Source organism: Parus major, chromosome 5 (genome assembly GCF_001522545.3).
Source record: "Parus major isolate Abel chromosome 5, Parus_major1.1, whole genome shotgun sequence".
Lineage (NCBI taxonomy): Eukaryota > Metazoa > Chordata > Aves > Passeriformes > Paridae > Parus > Parus major.
The window spans coordinates 44440203-44459952 of record NC_031774.1 but is presented as its reverse complement, the minus strand read 5'-3'; the positions used below and the strand labels follow the sequence as shown (position 1 = coordinate 44459952).

At 36.5% G+C, this 19750-nt stretch overlaps 1 protein-coding gene across 2 annotated transcripts in view; it reads right to left on the bottom strand.

Moving 5' to 3' along the window:
• Positions 1–19750, bottom strand: part of SPATA7 (spermatogenesis associated 7) — a 35557-nt gene that overhangs the window by 13739 nt on the left and 2068 nt on the right. Inside the window, exons 2-5 of one of the 2 annotated variants that reach the window (XM_015631999.2) lie at positions 11341–11421; positions 10572–10664; positions 9652–9699; positions 1241–1374 (exon numbers count right to left, since the gene is read on the bottom strand). In XM_015631999.2, the coding sequence (XP_015487485.1) occupies positions 1241–1374; positions 9652–9699; positions 10572–10664; positions 11341–11421 (356 nt within the window). Of the gene's footprint in view, positions 1–1240; positions 1375–3763; positions 3804–9651; positions 9700–10571; positions 10665–11340; positions 11422–19750 lie in introns of those variants that run through there. The other variant, XM_015631997.3, reaches the window with a different exon arrangement.

Below are 19750 nucleotides of genomic sequence, written 5' to 3'. Positions count from 1 at the left end.
CTGACTTTTGGCATGGATTAATTAGTTTTAAAAAATTCATTAGCAGACAGAATTGCTTAACAGGATTACTTGAACATAAGATATGAAATACCAAGTGCTGTTCAAATCAGAAACCTTACTCAGGGCCAGCTCAATTCAGGTAGAATTTTAGAAAATCTTATTTTGAAAAGCAAAGGTAAAAAGCCACACTTTGTTACAGTGCATCCTTTTCTTTTAAAACTGGGAGTTCATGCAGTGATTAAAGACTCAGATTAAAGACTGTTACTTGGTTTTGCAATGAAACAATTTAAAGAACTTTGCCTGCCCCAAATGTGCAAGAAAATAACATGGAAGGACAAAAATGGTATTAGTCAGAAATAAAATTTAGATTTTAAATATCACATGTCCTCCCTTTTCTTCATGCCTGTGCTTTCAACCATAACTGAGAGCCATGTATTGAATTTCAAAGCACTATTTCTCTGCACTGCAATAAGGTCACTCAGGCTGCCTGCTACAAAAATCAGTCACACAGAAACTGACAGTTTGCTGTACTACTTGGAAATGTCCTCTAGCTTTACAGATATTTAAACAATGTATGAAGCTTATGCTGTTAGAATCACAGAGTTAAATCATTATTCTGTTTTAAGCTGCAATTGCTCATTTACAGCGATGAACAAGAATGTAATTTCTTGGATTATTTACGCATTTATTAGTTAGAAATACACACCATATATCTTGATGAAATGCTAGCCAAACTAAGTGAACCTATGCATATAAGCAGAATATATATATATACAGAATGGTGTGTTTTGGTCTAAGCTCTACTTCTGCTTTTAAGAAATGCAACTGAATGATTTAGTATACTGGTAGATAAAAAATGTATTACCAACTAGGACTTTTCATTAAGAAAAAAATGTGAGATTCCTGATTCTTCTGCTTGGATGGGTAGAGGTAACAGAGTTCTGCTTTAGGAAATGGTACAAAGCTCTGGAGTGACAAGAGGACTGGAATTTCAGCTGAGGTGAAAGCAAGAGAATTCAAGGGGTAATTAGAGCTTGTATTTGCAAGCACTCCTCATCCAAATACCTAACATCTCTGTCAGAAGGTCAAGACATGCATTCAGTGTTGGGCACATGCCAGGAAGACCCCTATCTACTTTCTGCTACTTCAAAGATTCCCTCACTGCTGCACAGCAGTGATCAGCTGTTACTTTGGGAGCCAGTATATGATAGTATCTACTAAACAGAATTAAAATACATACCTTTTTAAAAGAGGATGGCAATGGCCTTCCATTGTCTTTTGAACAGGACTGAGAGGCAGCTTCACACATACACATTTTCTGTTCACACTTGCCCATCCTCTTTCTCAGTTTCTCTCTTCTTTGCTGGTCAGCAACTTAGGGAAGAGACAAAGTTGGTCAGATCCAAACTGAAATATTCTTTGCTTCCCTAAGTGATTCGCAAACATTATAGTAGTTTCCAACTGCTCAGCAAAGTCAGACTACTGAGATAAATTTCACTACCAATACACAGCAGTTATAAAATTTGTGTCTATTCTTGGAAGAAAAATTTTTAATAGAATATGCTGGTAGCTGAAGTTATGTCTTAACTTTCCTGAAATTTTCTTACCTCACAACAAACACCAGCATACAGGACTTCCAAGATTTGCTAACAGAGCATTTTGCTCAAAAAGTTACAAACTCTCTATCAGTTTTTTTACAGCTAGAACTCCTTTGACTGTACTTTCATCCAGTATTTCAGAATAAACCCCGTGTTTATTGTTAGCAAATCTGACAGGTAAAAAAATCCATGCCTAAAATATGGAGTTTCCTAAATAGAGAAATCCAGGGCAGAACAAACAAGTTTTTGTCAAGAACACAAAAAGAGGGCTACTTTCAGATCAGGAGTGGAGGATTTTTATCAGTCCACACTGGTCTGCAGTTCAAGACCTCATCTGCAGTGTGAGAAGCTGAGCCAGATATCTATGTCTTCAGATAAAGAAGCCCAAAAGATGGGTAAATTTTCTGTGTATGAGTTTGCCAACATTCACCTTAATCTTACATAATACAGACCAAAGTTGCTGCATATTGTGAGCAGCCATGTTTCACAGATGAAACACAAAATCATTTAGGCTGGAAAAAACCTTCAAGAGCGAGTCCAACCTTTGATCAATCACCACCTCACCAACTAAATCACAGCATGAAGTGCCATATTGAGTTGTTTCTTAAACACTTCCAGAGGTGGTGACTCCACCACCTTTCTGGCCAGGCCATTCCTATGCTTGATAACCTTCTCCATGAAGAAATTCTTTGTGATGTCCAACCTAAATCTCCCCTGGCACAGCTTAAGACTTTGTCCTCTTGTCCTGTCGCTGGTGGCCTGGTGGAAGAGGATGACCATCACCTGGCTACACCCTCCTTTCAGGCAGTTGTAGAGAGTGATAAGGTGTCCCCCGAGCCTCCTTTTATCCAGGCTAAACAACCCCAGCTCCCCCAGACACTCCTCAGAGAACTTGAGCTCCAGACCCCTCACCAGCCTTGTTGCCCTTGTCTGGATACACTCCAGCACCTCAAAATCTTCCTTGAAGTAAGGGCCCAGAAGAGGACACAATACTCAAAGTTCACAAAGTTGAAAAATCCAAATGAGGCTGATGACACAGTAATTTCATTTCCAAATAGGGAAAAAATAAGCAAACAGTCTGTATACCAAATGAAAATATTCTCATTCACTTAACACATATCCAAGTGTATGAATCATTTATTTGATAGAGATACACAAAGGCCTTTGAGGATTTCTTCTCTGGTTTCATAATATATTTATATCATACTCTGGGAGACCCCAATCAGCACATGCACTACTATATTTAATGCATGGAAATGTAAAAAACTTCAGGGATTGGTGTGGTACATTCTTCTACACAGCTGAGACCTATAGCAATCTGAGGACATTTAATCAACCTTTAAAATGCATTCATCTGTGCACATGTACCCAACATACAAGTTAATCTCCAGGAAATACTTAAGTAAGTGTATTCATTGCATTAAACATTTTAGTCCCCTTTTAAGATAGAATTTAATCTTTCAGATGTGAAATCTCTGCTCTCATTGCTCAGGAAAATACCTCTTTATCTTTTAATTCTTATAATTGATATGTAAAATACAGAGTCATTTCTTTTATGGCTGCTGATTTATCCATCATATGCTATTAGAGCACTTCCAATATGAGACTGCTTAAATTACTGAAAAAATATTAGCTGAAGTTAACAAATGCTACATTATACAACTCTGAATTAAAAATATACATCGTAACACAATAAAATACCATTAAATAATTAAAACTGAATGTTTTTCTTTCTACACTGAGTTATTGCATCTGTTCTAAATGACTGTTATTTCTAATTGTGTTTGTTAGAGAGAGTTACTGAGAAGTACTCAAAAATTAGCTACAGGTTAGACATTTTATATGTTTGAGACAAATAATTACTTATTCTGGGCCAATACAGCGTGTCTGTGTGTGCACATGCATGGAAGCTATAAAAACTCCCATGTTGCCTACTGCTCAGGTAAAATGGTGATGGCTGATTGAACACATATCTAGAGAAACAATGTGTGAATGAGAGCCCTACAGAGCAAAAATGCAAATCATACAGAAGTATGGGTAAGGGTGAGTAGGTGTCTGAAACAGCAAATTCCTCATACTCAGGTGCTTAGGTGAAAAGTGGGTTTGTCTAAGACAACACAAGCTTTAACACCTCACTGCATGTTCTACCCGCGCACATGGCTTACCTGGAGTGCTGGGGCAAAGCGCAAAGCAGTGTGAATATTACTGCAAAACAGAATTCCCACGTTATCCTTATTCTGCTCTTTATAGGAGAAACTCTGAAATTTGACATACATTAATGCCTTTACTACTGGCATTCAAAGCTGTTAAAAAAACCTCCTCCAGGACTTTGTGCTATGACTTTTCACCCGAATTCATTCATGGCTCATGCCCAAGAATAAAGAACAAAAGAACAGTAAGTACTCTAGCTAAGGCTATCTTGAGATATCAGAGCAACCCACTGGGACTACCATCACCTGGCATTGGAAATGTGGAGTCTTTGCCTCACACCTATCATAGAGTGAGCTTCGCTCAGCTAACCCATTAAGTGTGCTTCAAAAGCCATAGTCACTTATGTACTGAAAGGCAGCACAGAAATGCAGAACAGAATGTCAAAATTCCAGTAACATACACATCTTATTTCCAAATCAGGAATTTTTAGGCTAGATCTGTGGTAGAAGCTAGGAATTTTGAAACCAGCAAAGTAAAAGACAGAGAAATCCTTCTTAAAAAGAGTTAATGTAGATGTAAACAGACAGCTGGAGATAAGTTAGGACAGCTCTAGGCAGTCAGCAAGTAACGCAGACAAACGTGGAAACAGGCACGTTGCCCAACCTCTCCTTAGTTCACACGTCCTTTACCCATGCAAGGAATGGAGAATCCAGTCTTATGCTTTGACTTCAGCCAGATAGAAAACTTGCCTGCAACTTTGGGGCACTAATTACAATATTACAACTGAGAGGAGCTGAAGATACTTAAGGCTGTCATACATAACCACTTGTGTTGCAGTGTGAATGTATTAAACACAGAAAGAAAGAGACCAGCATTCAAGAGACAATGAATTTCAGAAGGGAGATTTAGCTTTTAATTGAAAACATTGTTCACTCTTCTGCTTCAAATCCATTACAAATACAAAGCTTCTTTAGCTTTCAGTGAGGCTCATAAACTAAATTTGAAAGAAGTGCCCCTGGCAAACTGTCATAGACTAGTGGGAAGTAAATATAAACTGCATTTGTTAACAGATACTTGAAACAGTTTCACTGCAAGTAGCTTTTATTTGAACATTGGCTCCAGGAACACATCAATTAGGTAGAGTTGAATATGGGGAAAGTCCATAATGGTAAGTATCTTGTGACAAATAAATTAAAAAAATAAAATGAAACCACTGGATTACTTTTCATCTTTTAAAGAGGGGAAAACAAAATGTTTAGGAATAAAATAATAGTCTGGAGATGCAAATAATGAGTCCCTTTAAAATTTTTATTATACCTTTAAAGATTAACTGTATCTCATTAATTACTATGCTCAAAACCCCACAGATTCATAGTACAGAAAATGTACTAAAATATAAACAATTTAGTGATTCTGTAGATCAGATAAATTCAGTCTGTGAACCTTGATTCCATAACTAATTGAATCAACTCCATTAATCCATTTTCTTAATTTTGTTGTCAGTGAAAGGAAGCACAAGACTATGAATTTCAGATGTTAAACTGTAGCACTCCTCATAAAGAGAAACCTATAAAACACTGATCAATCTGTCACTTTTGCCTAGGCAAATACTCTTCGCAGAGTACGCCACACTTCAAAGCAGTGATCACATCATCTTATTTCCCTTTTAGAATACTCCCTCTATAGGCTGAATTATTTTTTCTGTAAGTCTAGACTGCAGCAGCATTTCAAGACATACTTAGTTATAAAACAGATGTCATAAATCTGGAAGAAACAAACTAATCATATATATCACAGCCCTGGTCAGCTCGAAAGCTCTGCACATAGAAGGACAGTGTGATCTGGAATGCCAGTGGTTGTCCTTTGCTCTGAATTTCCAATTGCTAAATTTATCATGTCACATCACAAAACAGTTGGCAGACAAACTTCAAATTATTTCATTTTTGATGTGAATAATCGATGGCAGACAATGAAATATAATGTTGGATTTAAATTTAGTTCAGCTTGCAGAACAATATATCTTAAAGGAATTATCCAACACTCAATTTCTCTACTGTGTTTTTATATAAGCTATTTTTGCAATAACATGGTTTGAGTTACTATTTCCCTTTAAAATTTTTAAGATAAATCATACAAACATCATCTTGGCTGAGCTTGAAATGCCTAGTGGCCATAACTAAACTGTCCAGCATATCAGTCAGTGGTATTACTTCTGTAAGCTCTTCTGTCTCAAGGAACTTTTACTATCAGTTTCCTAGCTTTACATGAATTTCCAATACACCATGATTTAAGCACCTGGGTGAGATCTCATCAAATGCAAACTTAATTTTGCCATTAGCCATGAAGTTCAGGTTTCTTACAAGTCTAAATCTAAACTCATTAACACTAGAAATTTTAATTTTCGTAACTCAAACAGATGATTTTGCAACCCGTCTTCACATCTGATATCAGTGGCACTGTTCCATCAAATAAGGGAGGAATCACCATAAAAAAGGGTGACAAAGTATTTACTAAGGGCTAGATAGTAAAGCCTTGCTTGTATCCAAGTAACAACTATATAAGGGTATGTACCTCAAAAATCTGATATTACTTGACAAAGTAATGGCAAAATTTGGTTGTTGCTAAAATGCCTAACAGTGAGATATGAATCCTTCAAAGGCATTTCAGAAGAGGCTAGAAGCACTGGGTTATCCCAAATCCATCCAGCCCTGATGCTCCTATGGGGTCCTCATCCAGCAGATGTCTCTTATATACTTCAGTCAGCCATATGAAGAACACAGCAGCCTGCCAGCAGTGACTGCACAGAACCTGTGGAATGCTGCACTAGCCCTGAAGGAAACATCTAAGCCTGCCCAGGTAAAACCCCATTTGTGCACCCTAGAGAGATGACCATTGGGCTTCTAGGTGGCCTTTGACTGCGATTTTTTTTTTAAGGTACCACTGGGGCAGCCCTCAAGGCCAATTTAGACACACTGTACTGAGATAATGCTGAAAATAAGTGGAATTCATAATTTTATTCTTGTTCTCTGGTATGCTATTGCTATTTTGTAATCCTGAGTAATGGTGGACAATTGTATAAGAACAAGTAGACAGATGGTAAAGCTGGGTAAATTAGATTAAAAATAAGGGACACATTTTCAGTAATAATGATGAATAACTACTGAAACAACCACAAAATGAAACTTTGTTTTCTCTATTTCTTGACCTTTACAACTCAAGACTACAGGCTTTTCTTGTTTTTGTGATTTATTTACCACATCCAATATGGCTGTTAAGTTCCACATTAGCACAACTGGATTGAACTTTTGGTATGCTTAACTCATGATGTCAGACTAAATGATCTAAAGTCTTTTCAAACTACAAGTTGTGAAAAACGTATTTTTGATGTGGATATCTAAAATTAATTATCGCTCAAAAAAACCCAAGACTTTTTATTATAGAAGAAACTTTACAGTAAATAACTTCTGAGAAAAAAGAAGTAAGACCATCACATTTAAAAGTAAAGATTCATGAAGATTTTTTTACCTATAACTTTTCCTGCTCACCAAATTTTGGACTTGAAAAATATATTAGAACACCTTTCCAAAGACATAACACAGGCATAAGAATTACCTGAGTGTCTGAATTTAAAGAGCTTATATTAGTTGCTTATAACTTTAATTTTCAGAAATGCATACTTAAGGACAAGATTTAACAGAAAAAAAAGGCTAGGATGATTCTGTGAAAACTTCCTTTAAAATGGCAGCAACAACAAAATATGTAAGTTTTTCATAGATCTCTGCTTTTTCATTATGTAAAGTGTAGATAGATATATGTGTTCACAGGAAAAATTAAGATTTAAACATAGAATGATGTAACAATATGTATTTCTTGATATTTTTGCTTGAACTTAACCCCTTTAAAGGGTAGAAAACCAACATTACTATCAGTCTGAATTGCTGCCTCTCCTCATCTCTTACTCCAAGAATTCAAGTTCCACCAGGCTAAAATAGATCTATGGTGGGTAACTTCTCAGAATATTCATTTTCCTTCTTCTCTCCCTGCCCCAGTATCAAAGAGACCTGCATTCCTGAGCACACTAATCACTGGGTTCAGGCTGTACTATCAATATGCCTTGTGGAAAAACCTCTAAACATACGGGTTGAAAAGTTAGTACTGTTAGAAATCAGGCATGTGTAGCAGCAGCTGTCTTACTTGGCATAGCCTTTGTCAAGTTTTCTGGCACAAGTTTCACAACCACAGACTTCTAATGGCCACTGGTATCAATCAACATGCTTGGACTAATTCTGAACATAGAAGTTTCACATTTCAAGAAGTTTCACATTTTAACAACTATTTTAAGTCAGTAAGCCTGATCTAATACATAGGAACATGCTCACTGCTACCCCAGGGGCATGGCACCTTGCCTGCTTTGCTGCCAGCTAAGATACCAGGAAAGAACAGTGGAAACTAAATCCACTTTAAGGACAGAACACATTCAGTTGGCCAGAGAGAAAGCCAACTACAGTATCATGTTTAATTCTTAAACACTAATGACTGATTCATGGCAACAACCCCAAAGGGAAATACTCACCTGCTATTCTAGCAGTACAGGAAGCACATTTTCAGGAGACTTTTTTAACACTATCTGCAGGAATTCTGTTTTGTAACTCTATGCTATTAATAAATCTTATAATTTAAAACTCAATTTACCCCCCTGCCCAAATCTCAAAATAGAGGGGAAACAGAAACTTTATTTGGAAAGCAACAACTAGTAAGACAAACACAAAGAGAAAAAAGTAATAATATGCTTCAGTTGAAGCAATGACAGGCAGAGAAATACTGTGAGAATAAAGGTTCAAACCCCTCATCCTCAGTGACACTATAAGGATACTCTGATATTCAATTATATTGAAGTTGAAATTGTGCCTGGGTAAGTCATGTGTCTCATCTTGAGCAAGAAAGAAGAAATTGTTTTGAAAGTATTCTAAAATCCCTCTTCCATTACTTTTCTTCCTCAGCACATTTTCAACATTATTAATGTCTGAGCTATTGGCTGTCATCTGCACATAATCTGTTTCACAAAACAAGAGAGAAAGAAAAATGATTCTCCAGTGGTTTACCAGAGACTCCACAAATGGTACCTTGCACTGAGCTTAACACCTGAACATGTCACGTTTGGTTGCATGGTTATCACAGTACAGAAATCTGTATTTCTTGATGAACAATGCATAGAACTGAAGGAAAAAAACACTCTAATTTTAGGTCCAAAATGAAATTGAAATAATTTTTAAATTTCATTCTAAAAAACTAGAATTTGTAAGGATAGTGCAGAAACTGAACAAGATATGCCTGGGTAACTTAACTTTAAATACCTTGAAGTCAGTGAGACAAATAATGATGAATTTGAAAGCAGGTGTTTCCCATGAAATTACCTCTATGATAACTGCAAAACTTTCAGCCTAAACAACAGTTTCTTATCTGTTTGTAAAGGAACCTCAGTCAGATGAAAGGGCATATAAAGGAAAGAGGGTTAGAAAAAAAAGTATCAGTTACATGCACACATTGAGAAGTGAGAGAAATCCTCAAAGGCTTTTTTTATTAAGAAAGGTCCAGGATTTTTGTACCAGATACTTAAGATTATCCTATCACTTGCAGTTGAGACCCTTTTGCCATTGACAAATGAATTGTCATGCTAAGCACAACTAATCACCAACAGTCCAGATCCATCTATCCAACATTCCACTCGATGGAGATTGAATGCATCTACTGGTAGCTGAAGAAGGATGTGAAAGCTGAATAAAGAAGCAGACTCATCAACACTCAATTAAGGGTTATATGCTATTGTTACTCTTCTGCTGGCTCTTTTGCTGAGTTAGTTTTACAGAACCATTTTCAGAATCAACATATAACAAATACTTACGTTTGATGCTGGTCGACCGACTTTTGGGTGCTGAAGAGTCTACAGCTGCTGAAAATAAGAAAAATACCAAATGTGAGTGATTCAGTATTTACTTAGTATATGTGAAAGCTAGAAAAATGTAGTAATAAACCAACACAGAACAAAGACTAATTTAATTATTGTCTATTTTAAAACATGCTAGTTACTGTGTACTTAAAGTATTAGGTTGATACTATTATGGTCACAGGATTTGAGAGATAAAGCTGCCTGGGTAAAACACATATTTAAAGGAAGAACCATCACTTAAATGACGACATTTTCCTCTGATGGCATTTACCTGCATACCTGAGGATACTGAGTGTTACATGAGAGATAACATTGTGAGTACTGTATTTGTGAGTGTGGACTCTGCCAGTAACATGATTTTCTCATTTGCAAACACACAGGGCAATTTTCGCAGTCCTTAGAACCTGCTATTATTATTCACTGGAAGATGAAAAAAAGATTACGAAGTTTTAGAATTAAAAAAAAATAGAGACATAGTGATCTGAGTTTATCTAGAAATGTTCTGCCTTCATTCCTAAAATAATTTCTGTATATTTGCTGTTATGCCTATCACTATGACTTTCTCTTCAGTATATTATTTCATAATTCATTATTTCATCAAAAGCAGAATGAAGCCAACACAGCACAAAGTGTTCTAAAATTAAGACAGGATCTTTGGTAACACTTAAAGAAAATGTTTTCATACAAAATTTCCCATCTCAATAATACAAAAGTATTACTAAGTAGCAGCCACATCTCTTTGCTGACAGGTGTAAGAAACAGGAAGAATAGTAAACTTCCTACAATCCAGTTCATTTCTTCTTGGTACGAGCCTATTCTGAGAGACTGAGCTAAATATAGGGGGAGACAGTTCATTCATACATGCACATTTTTACCTTTGGCTGAAAGAATTCTGTTATAATGAAACACCATGTGATCTCTGATCAGATATTGACTACCTAGATTTCGAGAGGAGTCAAGGCACAAAGCTGTAAGATTAAAATACATTTGAACATTAGAAAGGCAATCAAAAAATACTGAAATTTTAAACAGTTATTAACTGCAATTTAAAGTCACAAACTTCAAAACACTGTTTAACTTCTTTGCTCAAAGGCAGTATTTTTTATTACCAGTTACTATCACATGAAATCATCCTGTCTCCTTTTTCTTTCCACAATGAGCCATTAATTCAATAAATAGCTACAAAAGTGGCCGAAACTGTACTATGAAAATGTTAACATGGAAACTTCCTGTTTCTTTACTCTGTTCTTTTGGAAAAAAAAAAAAAAAGCATTTGAGGTGTCAGTACAGCACAGAAACATACACTAGCCATGTAAAATACTGACTCTAAAGGAACATGTTTAACCTCAGGGTTTTTTAAATACAGTAGACAAATAGATGTATGTATGTATATTACAGCTAATAAAGATGGGACATCTTTATATATCTGTTCATCTTGCTAGCAATTTGCAGCCAGCAGTACAGTCAAGGCAAAACTTACTCCTTGAAGGTATTTTCAGTAATGCATACTAAATGTAAGTACAATTAAACTTCTCCAAATAAGCTCAATGCAAAAGTTTTAATAAAAACATTATAAGCTTAAAATCAATGAATTCACATAAAAGGAACCAGGTCGACCTTCTGATGAAAGTACATGTCACTTACCATTACTCTTAGTACTTAAGTGTCCTCTACATGGACTTGCTGGACCACATCTGGGCATGCCAACGCCTGAGTTTACAATTGCTTTAACAAAACATCAAAGAAAAACCAAAAGTTAGAGAAAAATCCCCACACATATTTTCACAGACAAGATAAAGTCTTTCTCCAAAGTATGCACATATAGTTCTAATGGATCTTTTCCAAAATCTCATTCAATCATTTTACAATCACTGAACTAGAAATTCAGTAGTAGTTTAACTAAATCTAAACACCAAGATACAACGATAGTGCTTTCAGTGGTTCAAGGTGCTAAGCAGCAGAACAGACCATCAGAACACTTTAGTCTGAACTTTACACTGATCATTAAACTGTACAGATATGTGGCCATGATTATGTTTCTGTGCTAACCTCCAATTTGTTTCAAAGTCCCATTCATGGCACTTTGGTAGACTGGGAACTCTATAGTCAAGTGGAGATGCCAACAAAACTTAAACCACCAGTTGTTCTGAAGAATGAAAAATGTAGACTAAAAGATCTGCATCTCCTCTTTGAAAACCATTGGCTGTTGTGCAACCTAAGATTTAAAAATTGGCACAGGAACTAATTAAGAATCTGCAGCACTTTTAGAACAAATTTGAGCAGGAGATATGCTAGGACTACAAATACTAGTGTATACAGAGCACTGTTTTAAGTCATCTATGGTGTATAAAATGTAAACCAAAACAAACAAGATTTTTTTAAACAGGTAAATATACCAACCACACTTACTTAACATTAATTCTGAAACTGTACAGACGAGTTCTACAGATTTATTACTATTAACTATCAAGGTCCACATGGTCTTCCCATTCCCATCATACTTCTCAGCTGTCAGTTCAAGAGTCTGCAACCACCATGCAGGTGAAGTGGGTAACTCTACTGCTCCTGTTGACCCCTGGCTTTCCCCCTTTCATCATGAAGAAGCACACTGGACCAACCCAGTATGAGTGGGAATCTCTTCCCAGTGACCTTAGCTGGGGTGATAAAGGCTGACACCACTACAACTGATCAGGGGATGCAGGAAGCCCTGATGACAGCCATGCCACACATGGTAAAAGCTCTTAATCCTGCCTCTCATAGCTTACCTCCTGCATGCCCAGCACCTGGCTGTCTGGGGCTTCTTTTTCAGTTCCCACTGTTATATAATGACTGTTAAAGTACTATTGCAATTACATATCTAACTAGTGTAGTATATAGCTGTTTTTAAGTCCAACAGTGCGGAGGAAGTCCAGGAGGTCACACAGACCCCCAGACCCAGCCGCAACACAATAGCATGCTGTGCAAGATGGTTAATATGATGTCTTAAATATTAATTCGTAGAGATTGCAGCAAAAAAAAATCACTCATTTAACAATGTTTTAACAATATTTCTCTATAGGCCTTATAAAAAAGCCATACTGTGCTTAATTTTGAATGACTAGGACTAGTATAGTAGTATCTTAAGTAGCTTATGAAAAAAAAAAGAAAATTAAAATAATTTTACCCTGTTGTGAAATGACACTAAATCTGGATCAATAGATTCAAACTCCTTTCTTACAAAGCACAAAAATACCAGGGCAATCTTGAATTATTTTCATACTTTGAAAAGCCAGCCTTTATACTGTACAGGCTTCTGTGGATTGACATGACAGTATTAGCTGTGGTGTCTGCAATAATTGTGCTTCCACTCCTTTTGCTGCGAATTGCCAGATGAACAGTTGAAAAGGGATAAAGCAACAAAAAAGAAAATGCTACTGCAGATTTTTTCAACACTATCCTGTAATTATTTTAACTTTATACTGTTATTTTCAAAGCCAAAGGACAACATTCCCGCTCATCTGTATCAATTTCAAATTGCTCATTCCGCTCATGGTACAATTCTTCCTTATCTCTGTGATTTAAACACAGATTGGGACAAATGAGAAATTATTTTTCAAATATTAAAATTCTAAACATAAAGCAAGAATTTGTTAGATTCAGAACATTTCTACAATGACTGCAAACCTTTGCCAATACGGCCTTTCTTTCCTGCTAAAATATTTTATTTCTCTACCTTCCACTACTACATACAAGTGGTATTCACAGTCTAGCTGGATTCACCTTGAAACCCATGACTTTGAGCACTTAACAATATGCAGGTGTTGGAAGAATGCAAGTCTTTGGGAGAATGTTAGATCATAAATTTCAGTTGATAGAATCTCCTCTAATGATAAAAACCTGCATGTATATATATCTTCAATCTGGATTACAGCAGACAACTGAGAATCAGAAGTGTTTCATTCATAATTGTTCAAATAACCTAAATATTATTCCACTGTTTTCTGTGCTTCAGAGCTAGGCTATAATTCCAGAAGGAAGCACGTGTGGTACTGTTAGGTAAACGCTTACAATACCTCCTCTAACTCAGCCCTATGTGACAGAATCCTAAAAGGGCAAGCATGATCATTAAAAAAAAAATAAAAATACATTGTTCTCTCTACAATTGATTCTCTTCAAGTTAGCTAAACGACTTTGTCCTGCGTTAAACACCACCAGGGACCCTCAGAAACCTGTTGCCTTTACTGTCTTCAGCTGGAGACGCGCCTATTCAGCACTGCAGGAAGACCAAACTTTACAATGTTCTCTTGCTTTGCATCACCACAAGATGGCACAGTGGAAATTCTACTGGAAAAATTACCATCAGCTGGTTTTGCCCTTTACAATGAATTTGTATCCAGCTTGCGGGAAAGGAGAAGGGAGGGAGAAATAAGTCGGCATCAGTATTTCACTGGCAAGAAAAGCTGTCAAAAAGCATGAGTTGAGAGAAATAAAAAATATTCCTGTGCCCTCTGTTTTGATTATGGACATATATAGACAGCACAAAAATGACTCTTACAATGAAGAAGCAGGTTGCTAATGTCAGAGAAGAAACTGGAGAATTTGATATGTGCAGGCTACTTCTACCTTACTGAAGGTAGGAAGTGCTAATGGCCAAAAGTTTCACAACTATAATTTCAGTTTGTCTTTTGACTTGAATGGGTATTTATTCCAATTCAGGCTATGTTTTCACAGTTATTTGCACAACAGCAGAAACAAACTGAAGGCTTAGATATGTGAAGAGAATTTTTACAGAGAAGATGGCATTTTCGGTAATTTACAGTTAATCAGATATAAACCAAACAATGGGAGGAAAACTACAAAAATACCTTTGATATATGACACATGTAACTATCTGATCTAAATCTAAATTTCCTTATAGATCTAAGTGGATTGTTCATACTGAATATAAAATCAGGATTTTCACACTGAGTAGTCTCCTAAAGTACAGAGAGCAAGCAAATTAAATACGTCTTAAAATTTATTTGATCTTTTGGTTCCTCCTACGATACTAAGCAACAATGAAGACAAAAAAAGAGCTTTCTCTAATTTTTTTTCCAGCTGCTATTGAATGTAAGTAATAACTACATTATTCCAAAGAGAACTGAAAGACATTTTGTTTAAACTGTATTTTTATTTTTATTTAAAATGCATTCTATCTTAATTTCTGGTTTTACAGTATTAAAAATTGTAGAAATTGGTGGTTTATTTTGTTTCCTGGTTGTTAGTGGATGTGCAGAATTTATGGAAATGATTTTTCCACAAAGCCATTTCAGATTTGGAACGTGAATATGTACTGGAAAGAAGCCCAGTCTTTCATTACCACAGTCTCCCAGAAAAGATTTTAAACACAAGTATTAGACTTACTATTTTTACAACAAGCATGTACTTTAGTCATAGCAAATAAAAATTAAATAAATAAATCAATCTATCATGCTATCCTTACCCATCAAGACTTGCTACTTAAAAGATAATCCATAAAAATACAGGTGGGATATTGGATGTAGGCATCTAAATCTAGCACTACAAGTCATGAAACCTACTCTGTATAGAGACCTGCAAACACTGTAATTTCCAAAGGGCAGCTCCCACATCTTAGCCTGGGTTCAAACAACCCTCAGCCCCAGGTGCATTTAGACCTCAGGTCCCCCCAGCTGTTCCAGAAGAATATACTTATCACCATCAATATTCACCCTTCTGTGCAGCGGTTTGGCTTCTTGGTGGCTCCAGGACTCTCACACTCCTAACTCTCTAGTGGCCTCCTCCCAGCTGGCAATGCAGAAAGCACCTCTAACAGACTAGAATTGCATAATTTGCATGAGATTTGGGCATTTTAATCCGTCTGAGCCTGATAAGGACGCAAGCTGACAAATGCTTTGCTTTGCAAACACTTTAGCCACTACAGTGATTTTTAAAGGTTTGGTATTGCTTCTTTCACTGCCAATTCTTTTTCTTGCTTTTTTTCTTCCCTAATATCTCAGTGCTCTAAACAAGAAATGGTTAAAGAGATGCCTTTGTACAAGTGGGTAATTCAGGCAACAACGTGCAGAAGGCTTGTGCTGCGAATTTTATACAAGTCCATGATGTCTATCACTACCACCCTTATTCTACCAACCAGTTTTATCATCTTTTCAGTGGGCTTCCTGCTATGAATTAACTCTTCAAACTCTATACAAGTAACAGTACAGCACTAAATGTACACATGCCGAGGAAAGAACAAAACTGGTTTAAACCATCTCTGTGAAATCCCAAATGAGTTTGAACAGTGATGCTCCTTTAAGCATCTTATCTGATATGTCTGACAAGGTCATACTTAAAGGAATTAATTAAGACCCGAAATACATCTTCCTCTCCTTTTGGTACTAGGAGAATTTTCAAACCAGAGTATCCATTAATTTTATGCTACAAAAATTGTTGTATATATGAATACAGCACAGAAATACACAGCGCAAAGACTGACAGCTCAGAGTACATTAAAAGATTAACCTAGTTAGAAAAATCCACTTTGGATTTAAATTTTATGTAAATAAGAAACGATTTTTTACTATTTTTAACTCTTTTCCCTTCACATTAGCATGATATACTTAAAAAACCCATATTCTATTAGTAGTACAACTAATGAGGCCAGCTCTCCTACTCATGCAACTCACATCCTTGTTCCATCCCCCCTAAACTCCTCTCAATGTCCCCAGTTTGCTGCCTGTTCCTTACCTGTGGTCATTCCTCCCCTCAAACATCCCCTACTTGCTCAGCTGTGGCTGACCAGCTGCTATAGGAACTCCAATTGCTCATCTAGTTTAAGCTTCTCTGATTGCTTATCTTTGGCTGCCTACTTCTTACCCTCTACTTATGTATCTGGGAACAAACACAGAACAGAATGAGTTTCTCTAAAAAACGAGTATTAATTTGTTGGGTTTTCTGCTACCCAGCCACTAGGTAATATTAATTCTCCTAGCTCCTCCTCACAGATGGGTGACGGTGGCAAATAGATGCAGAACTGGATACATTAAAAGGTCAGCAGAGAGATGACCCACCCACACACTCCTTCTTTAGGCTAAGAACGTAACTGTAAACACGGCAAGTCCCCACTACTTTTCTGCAATCATGAGAGACCTTCAATCAGGGCTTTAGATTTAGCCACTTACTGAATGCAGATATTACTCCATTTTATCTGAAAATTATAGTGAGGCAAAACCAGCACGTCATAATCACACCTGTATTTTCTCTCCTGCTCATGCATGTGAAACAGAAGCCTCTTGGACCCCCTTTCTGGTTTCACTGATAACAAAACTCTTATCAATCCTGGGAGTATAAAGTTTCACATGTGAAGCCATGTTTAAATGAATCACATTTAAGATTTGTTAATAAACAGCAGAATTCAGCAGAAGAAAGAATAGTCATTATTTATCTAAATTCCCTGAAATATCTAAATTTCCTGAAGCAAACCTCAATGAATTTCCACCCAGGAAATCACACCACTCTAATTTTGAAATGAAGTCACATATGTTCCATCTGAATTCTGCATGGGATCACTTGTGTCAGAAGCAAAATATGGTGAAAATGATACACCCCCTACCATACACTATACATAACCTCCTAAGCCATTAATTAGATGGGTGCTATTTATACACTTACTATGCTGGATTACACAAAAGCTTTTCTTTACACGTACTCTCAATGCCTAAGCGTTAGGTCTCTCAGACCTTTAGAATTAATAATCTTACAGTATTCTGTAGAAATGAAAACAATGCAACCAAAATGAAAAAAAAAAAACAGTTTCACGAGTCAAACCCTCCTCTGAAAAAATTAAGGAATCTAATGAAATAGTACAATTGCCTTGAGTCGCATCTGATTAAATAACTCTTGAAAAATATTTGTTAAAATTTTTCTAGCTATAGGCTTCAGCAAGGGAAGTTTTGGGTGCAAGCTATTGCTCTATTCACACTCCAAAAGCAGAAATAAACAGCTAGCTGTGTGTGTCAGCAGCACATTTTGTGATGTGAACTGCAGGCAAAAGCAAATGAATTTATGTCAGTTTGCTGCAGCTACCTGAAAGAAGGCTGTGATGAGGTGGGTATCAGACTCTTCTTCCAGGTAGCAAGTGACAGGATGAGAGGAAATAGCCTCAAGTTTTGCCAGGGGAAGTTTGGATTACATATTTGGATTTATTTTTTTTTTTCACAGAAAGAATTGCAAAAGACTGGAACTGACTGCCTGAGGAAGTTGGAGAGTCACCATTGCTGAAGGTTTCAAAAAATGTGTGGGTATGGCTCTGGAGGGCATGCTTTAATGGTGAACATGGTGATGCTAGGTTGACAGCTGGACTTCATGTACTTACAGATGTTTTCCAGCCTTAACAATTCTGTGATCACTGACTTGGGCAGCACCTCTAGAATCAGCAGTGGCACCAGCAGCTTTTGATTTTCTAGGAGGGTGTGTGAGGGGTGGTATTCCAGAAGAGACTGTATGCTGCTACTCACTAATATGTGAACAACAGTCAATATTCATACCACAGTTTAGAAACTTCTGTCTTAAAAGGCTACTAATCTGAGTTCCCTGAATAGCTGTGCCAGCACAAGACAATCATGGTAATCCAGGAGCAGCCAGGGGCTGTAACAACTCCTGGGTGGGAATGGTGCTGTTAATCAAGGGTGGTAGAACACTGGCTCATGAGCACACCCTACACAACCAAAGTGTGTGCTGGCTTCTACTGCTACATGAAACTCTACATTATGTCATCCCATGAAGTTTGAATTTGTTTCAATGTCTACTGTGAAACAGGCCAATAGAGAAAACATATTTAATACCTAAATGTATAGACACACTATATACAGATTCTTCTACAATGAGGAAAATAATAAATTTTGCTAGTATAATCTGCATGTACAAGGATGCTCCTTCCCTCATCCACGAGTGCCGATTTCTACCTGAAAATACATTACCAAAACTCTAATGCACAGCCAGCCTCACCCAGAATGGAGAGCAGAGAAACCCTGATCCACTGTGCTTCAGAGAAAGCTTCAGGATATCATCTGGAGCAAAGAATCTACTAGGGTTAATGGCTTGAACACTGTTCACTTTAACAGGTATTTCACCTGAAGTATGAAAGAAATCCTCAATAAAATTGGGCCAATTAGGCATTCAAGTAATTATAAAAATTTAAGTCATTTGCTGAATTAAGTAAGGATTTTAAGCAGATTAAGTGCCTAAACTCACTTAATAGATTATTTGACTAATGGTTAAAGTAAAGATAGATTTCAAGAAATTTACTGAGTAATGACTTTAATTTGGTAAAAAGTTAAGAACAGTGATTAACATTTCCCAATTTTAGTTAAAATTATTATGACTCAAATAAAACTTCTAAATGTCCTTCCTTCTTTGAAGACATAACTAGATTATTTTTGATCTTTCTTGTTGGTCAAAGAAAACTCCAGCTTCTAAAAACTAGTGCTATCAAACGAATAATTTACTAAGTTTAATAAGCTGTTTGTTCAAGTGTCAAATGAAGGAATAATAATAAAAAAAAAGTTCACAAGTCTCTGTGTTAACACCCTTTCTGGTCTAGTAACATTAATGCAAGGATGTCTTCCTACAGTGCAGAATAATATGGTGCTGTCTATAAACATGTGAAGCATTTAAATTCTGTCTTAAAACCCTGGAAGCCTATGCAAATTGCCTTAACTTAATAGCAGCCTCCATGCAGCAGTAACAGTGAGTTCCCCACTACTGTAAGATAGAAGTGGCACAAATGTGTGTCATTGATTAACAGTAAGTGCACGATGCTGTTAGGTATTGCTCTTCAAGTATGTGCTCCCACTGGCAGTGTGGAAGACCGGACTTAAAGCTGGTTTAAAAGTACAGTATTCAGATTATTTGAGGTCATACTATAAATCTGTGAGTATATTAACTGACTGCTGAAATTACTACAGCAAATGACTTCAAGATTTATATCTGGAATTAGGGAAAAACATAGAGGATTAATTTTTTTACATTTCTAGGAGGTTAAAAAAAATCTCAACCTTATTTGAACTTTGACAAG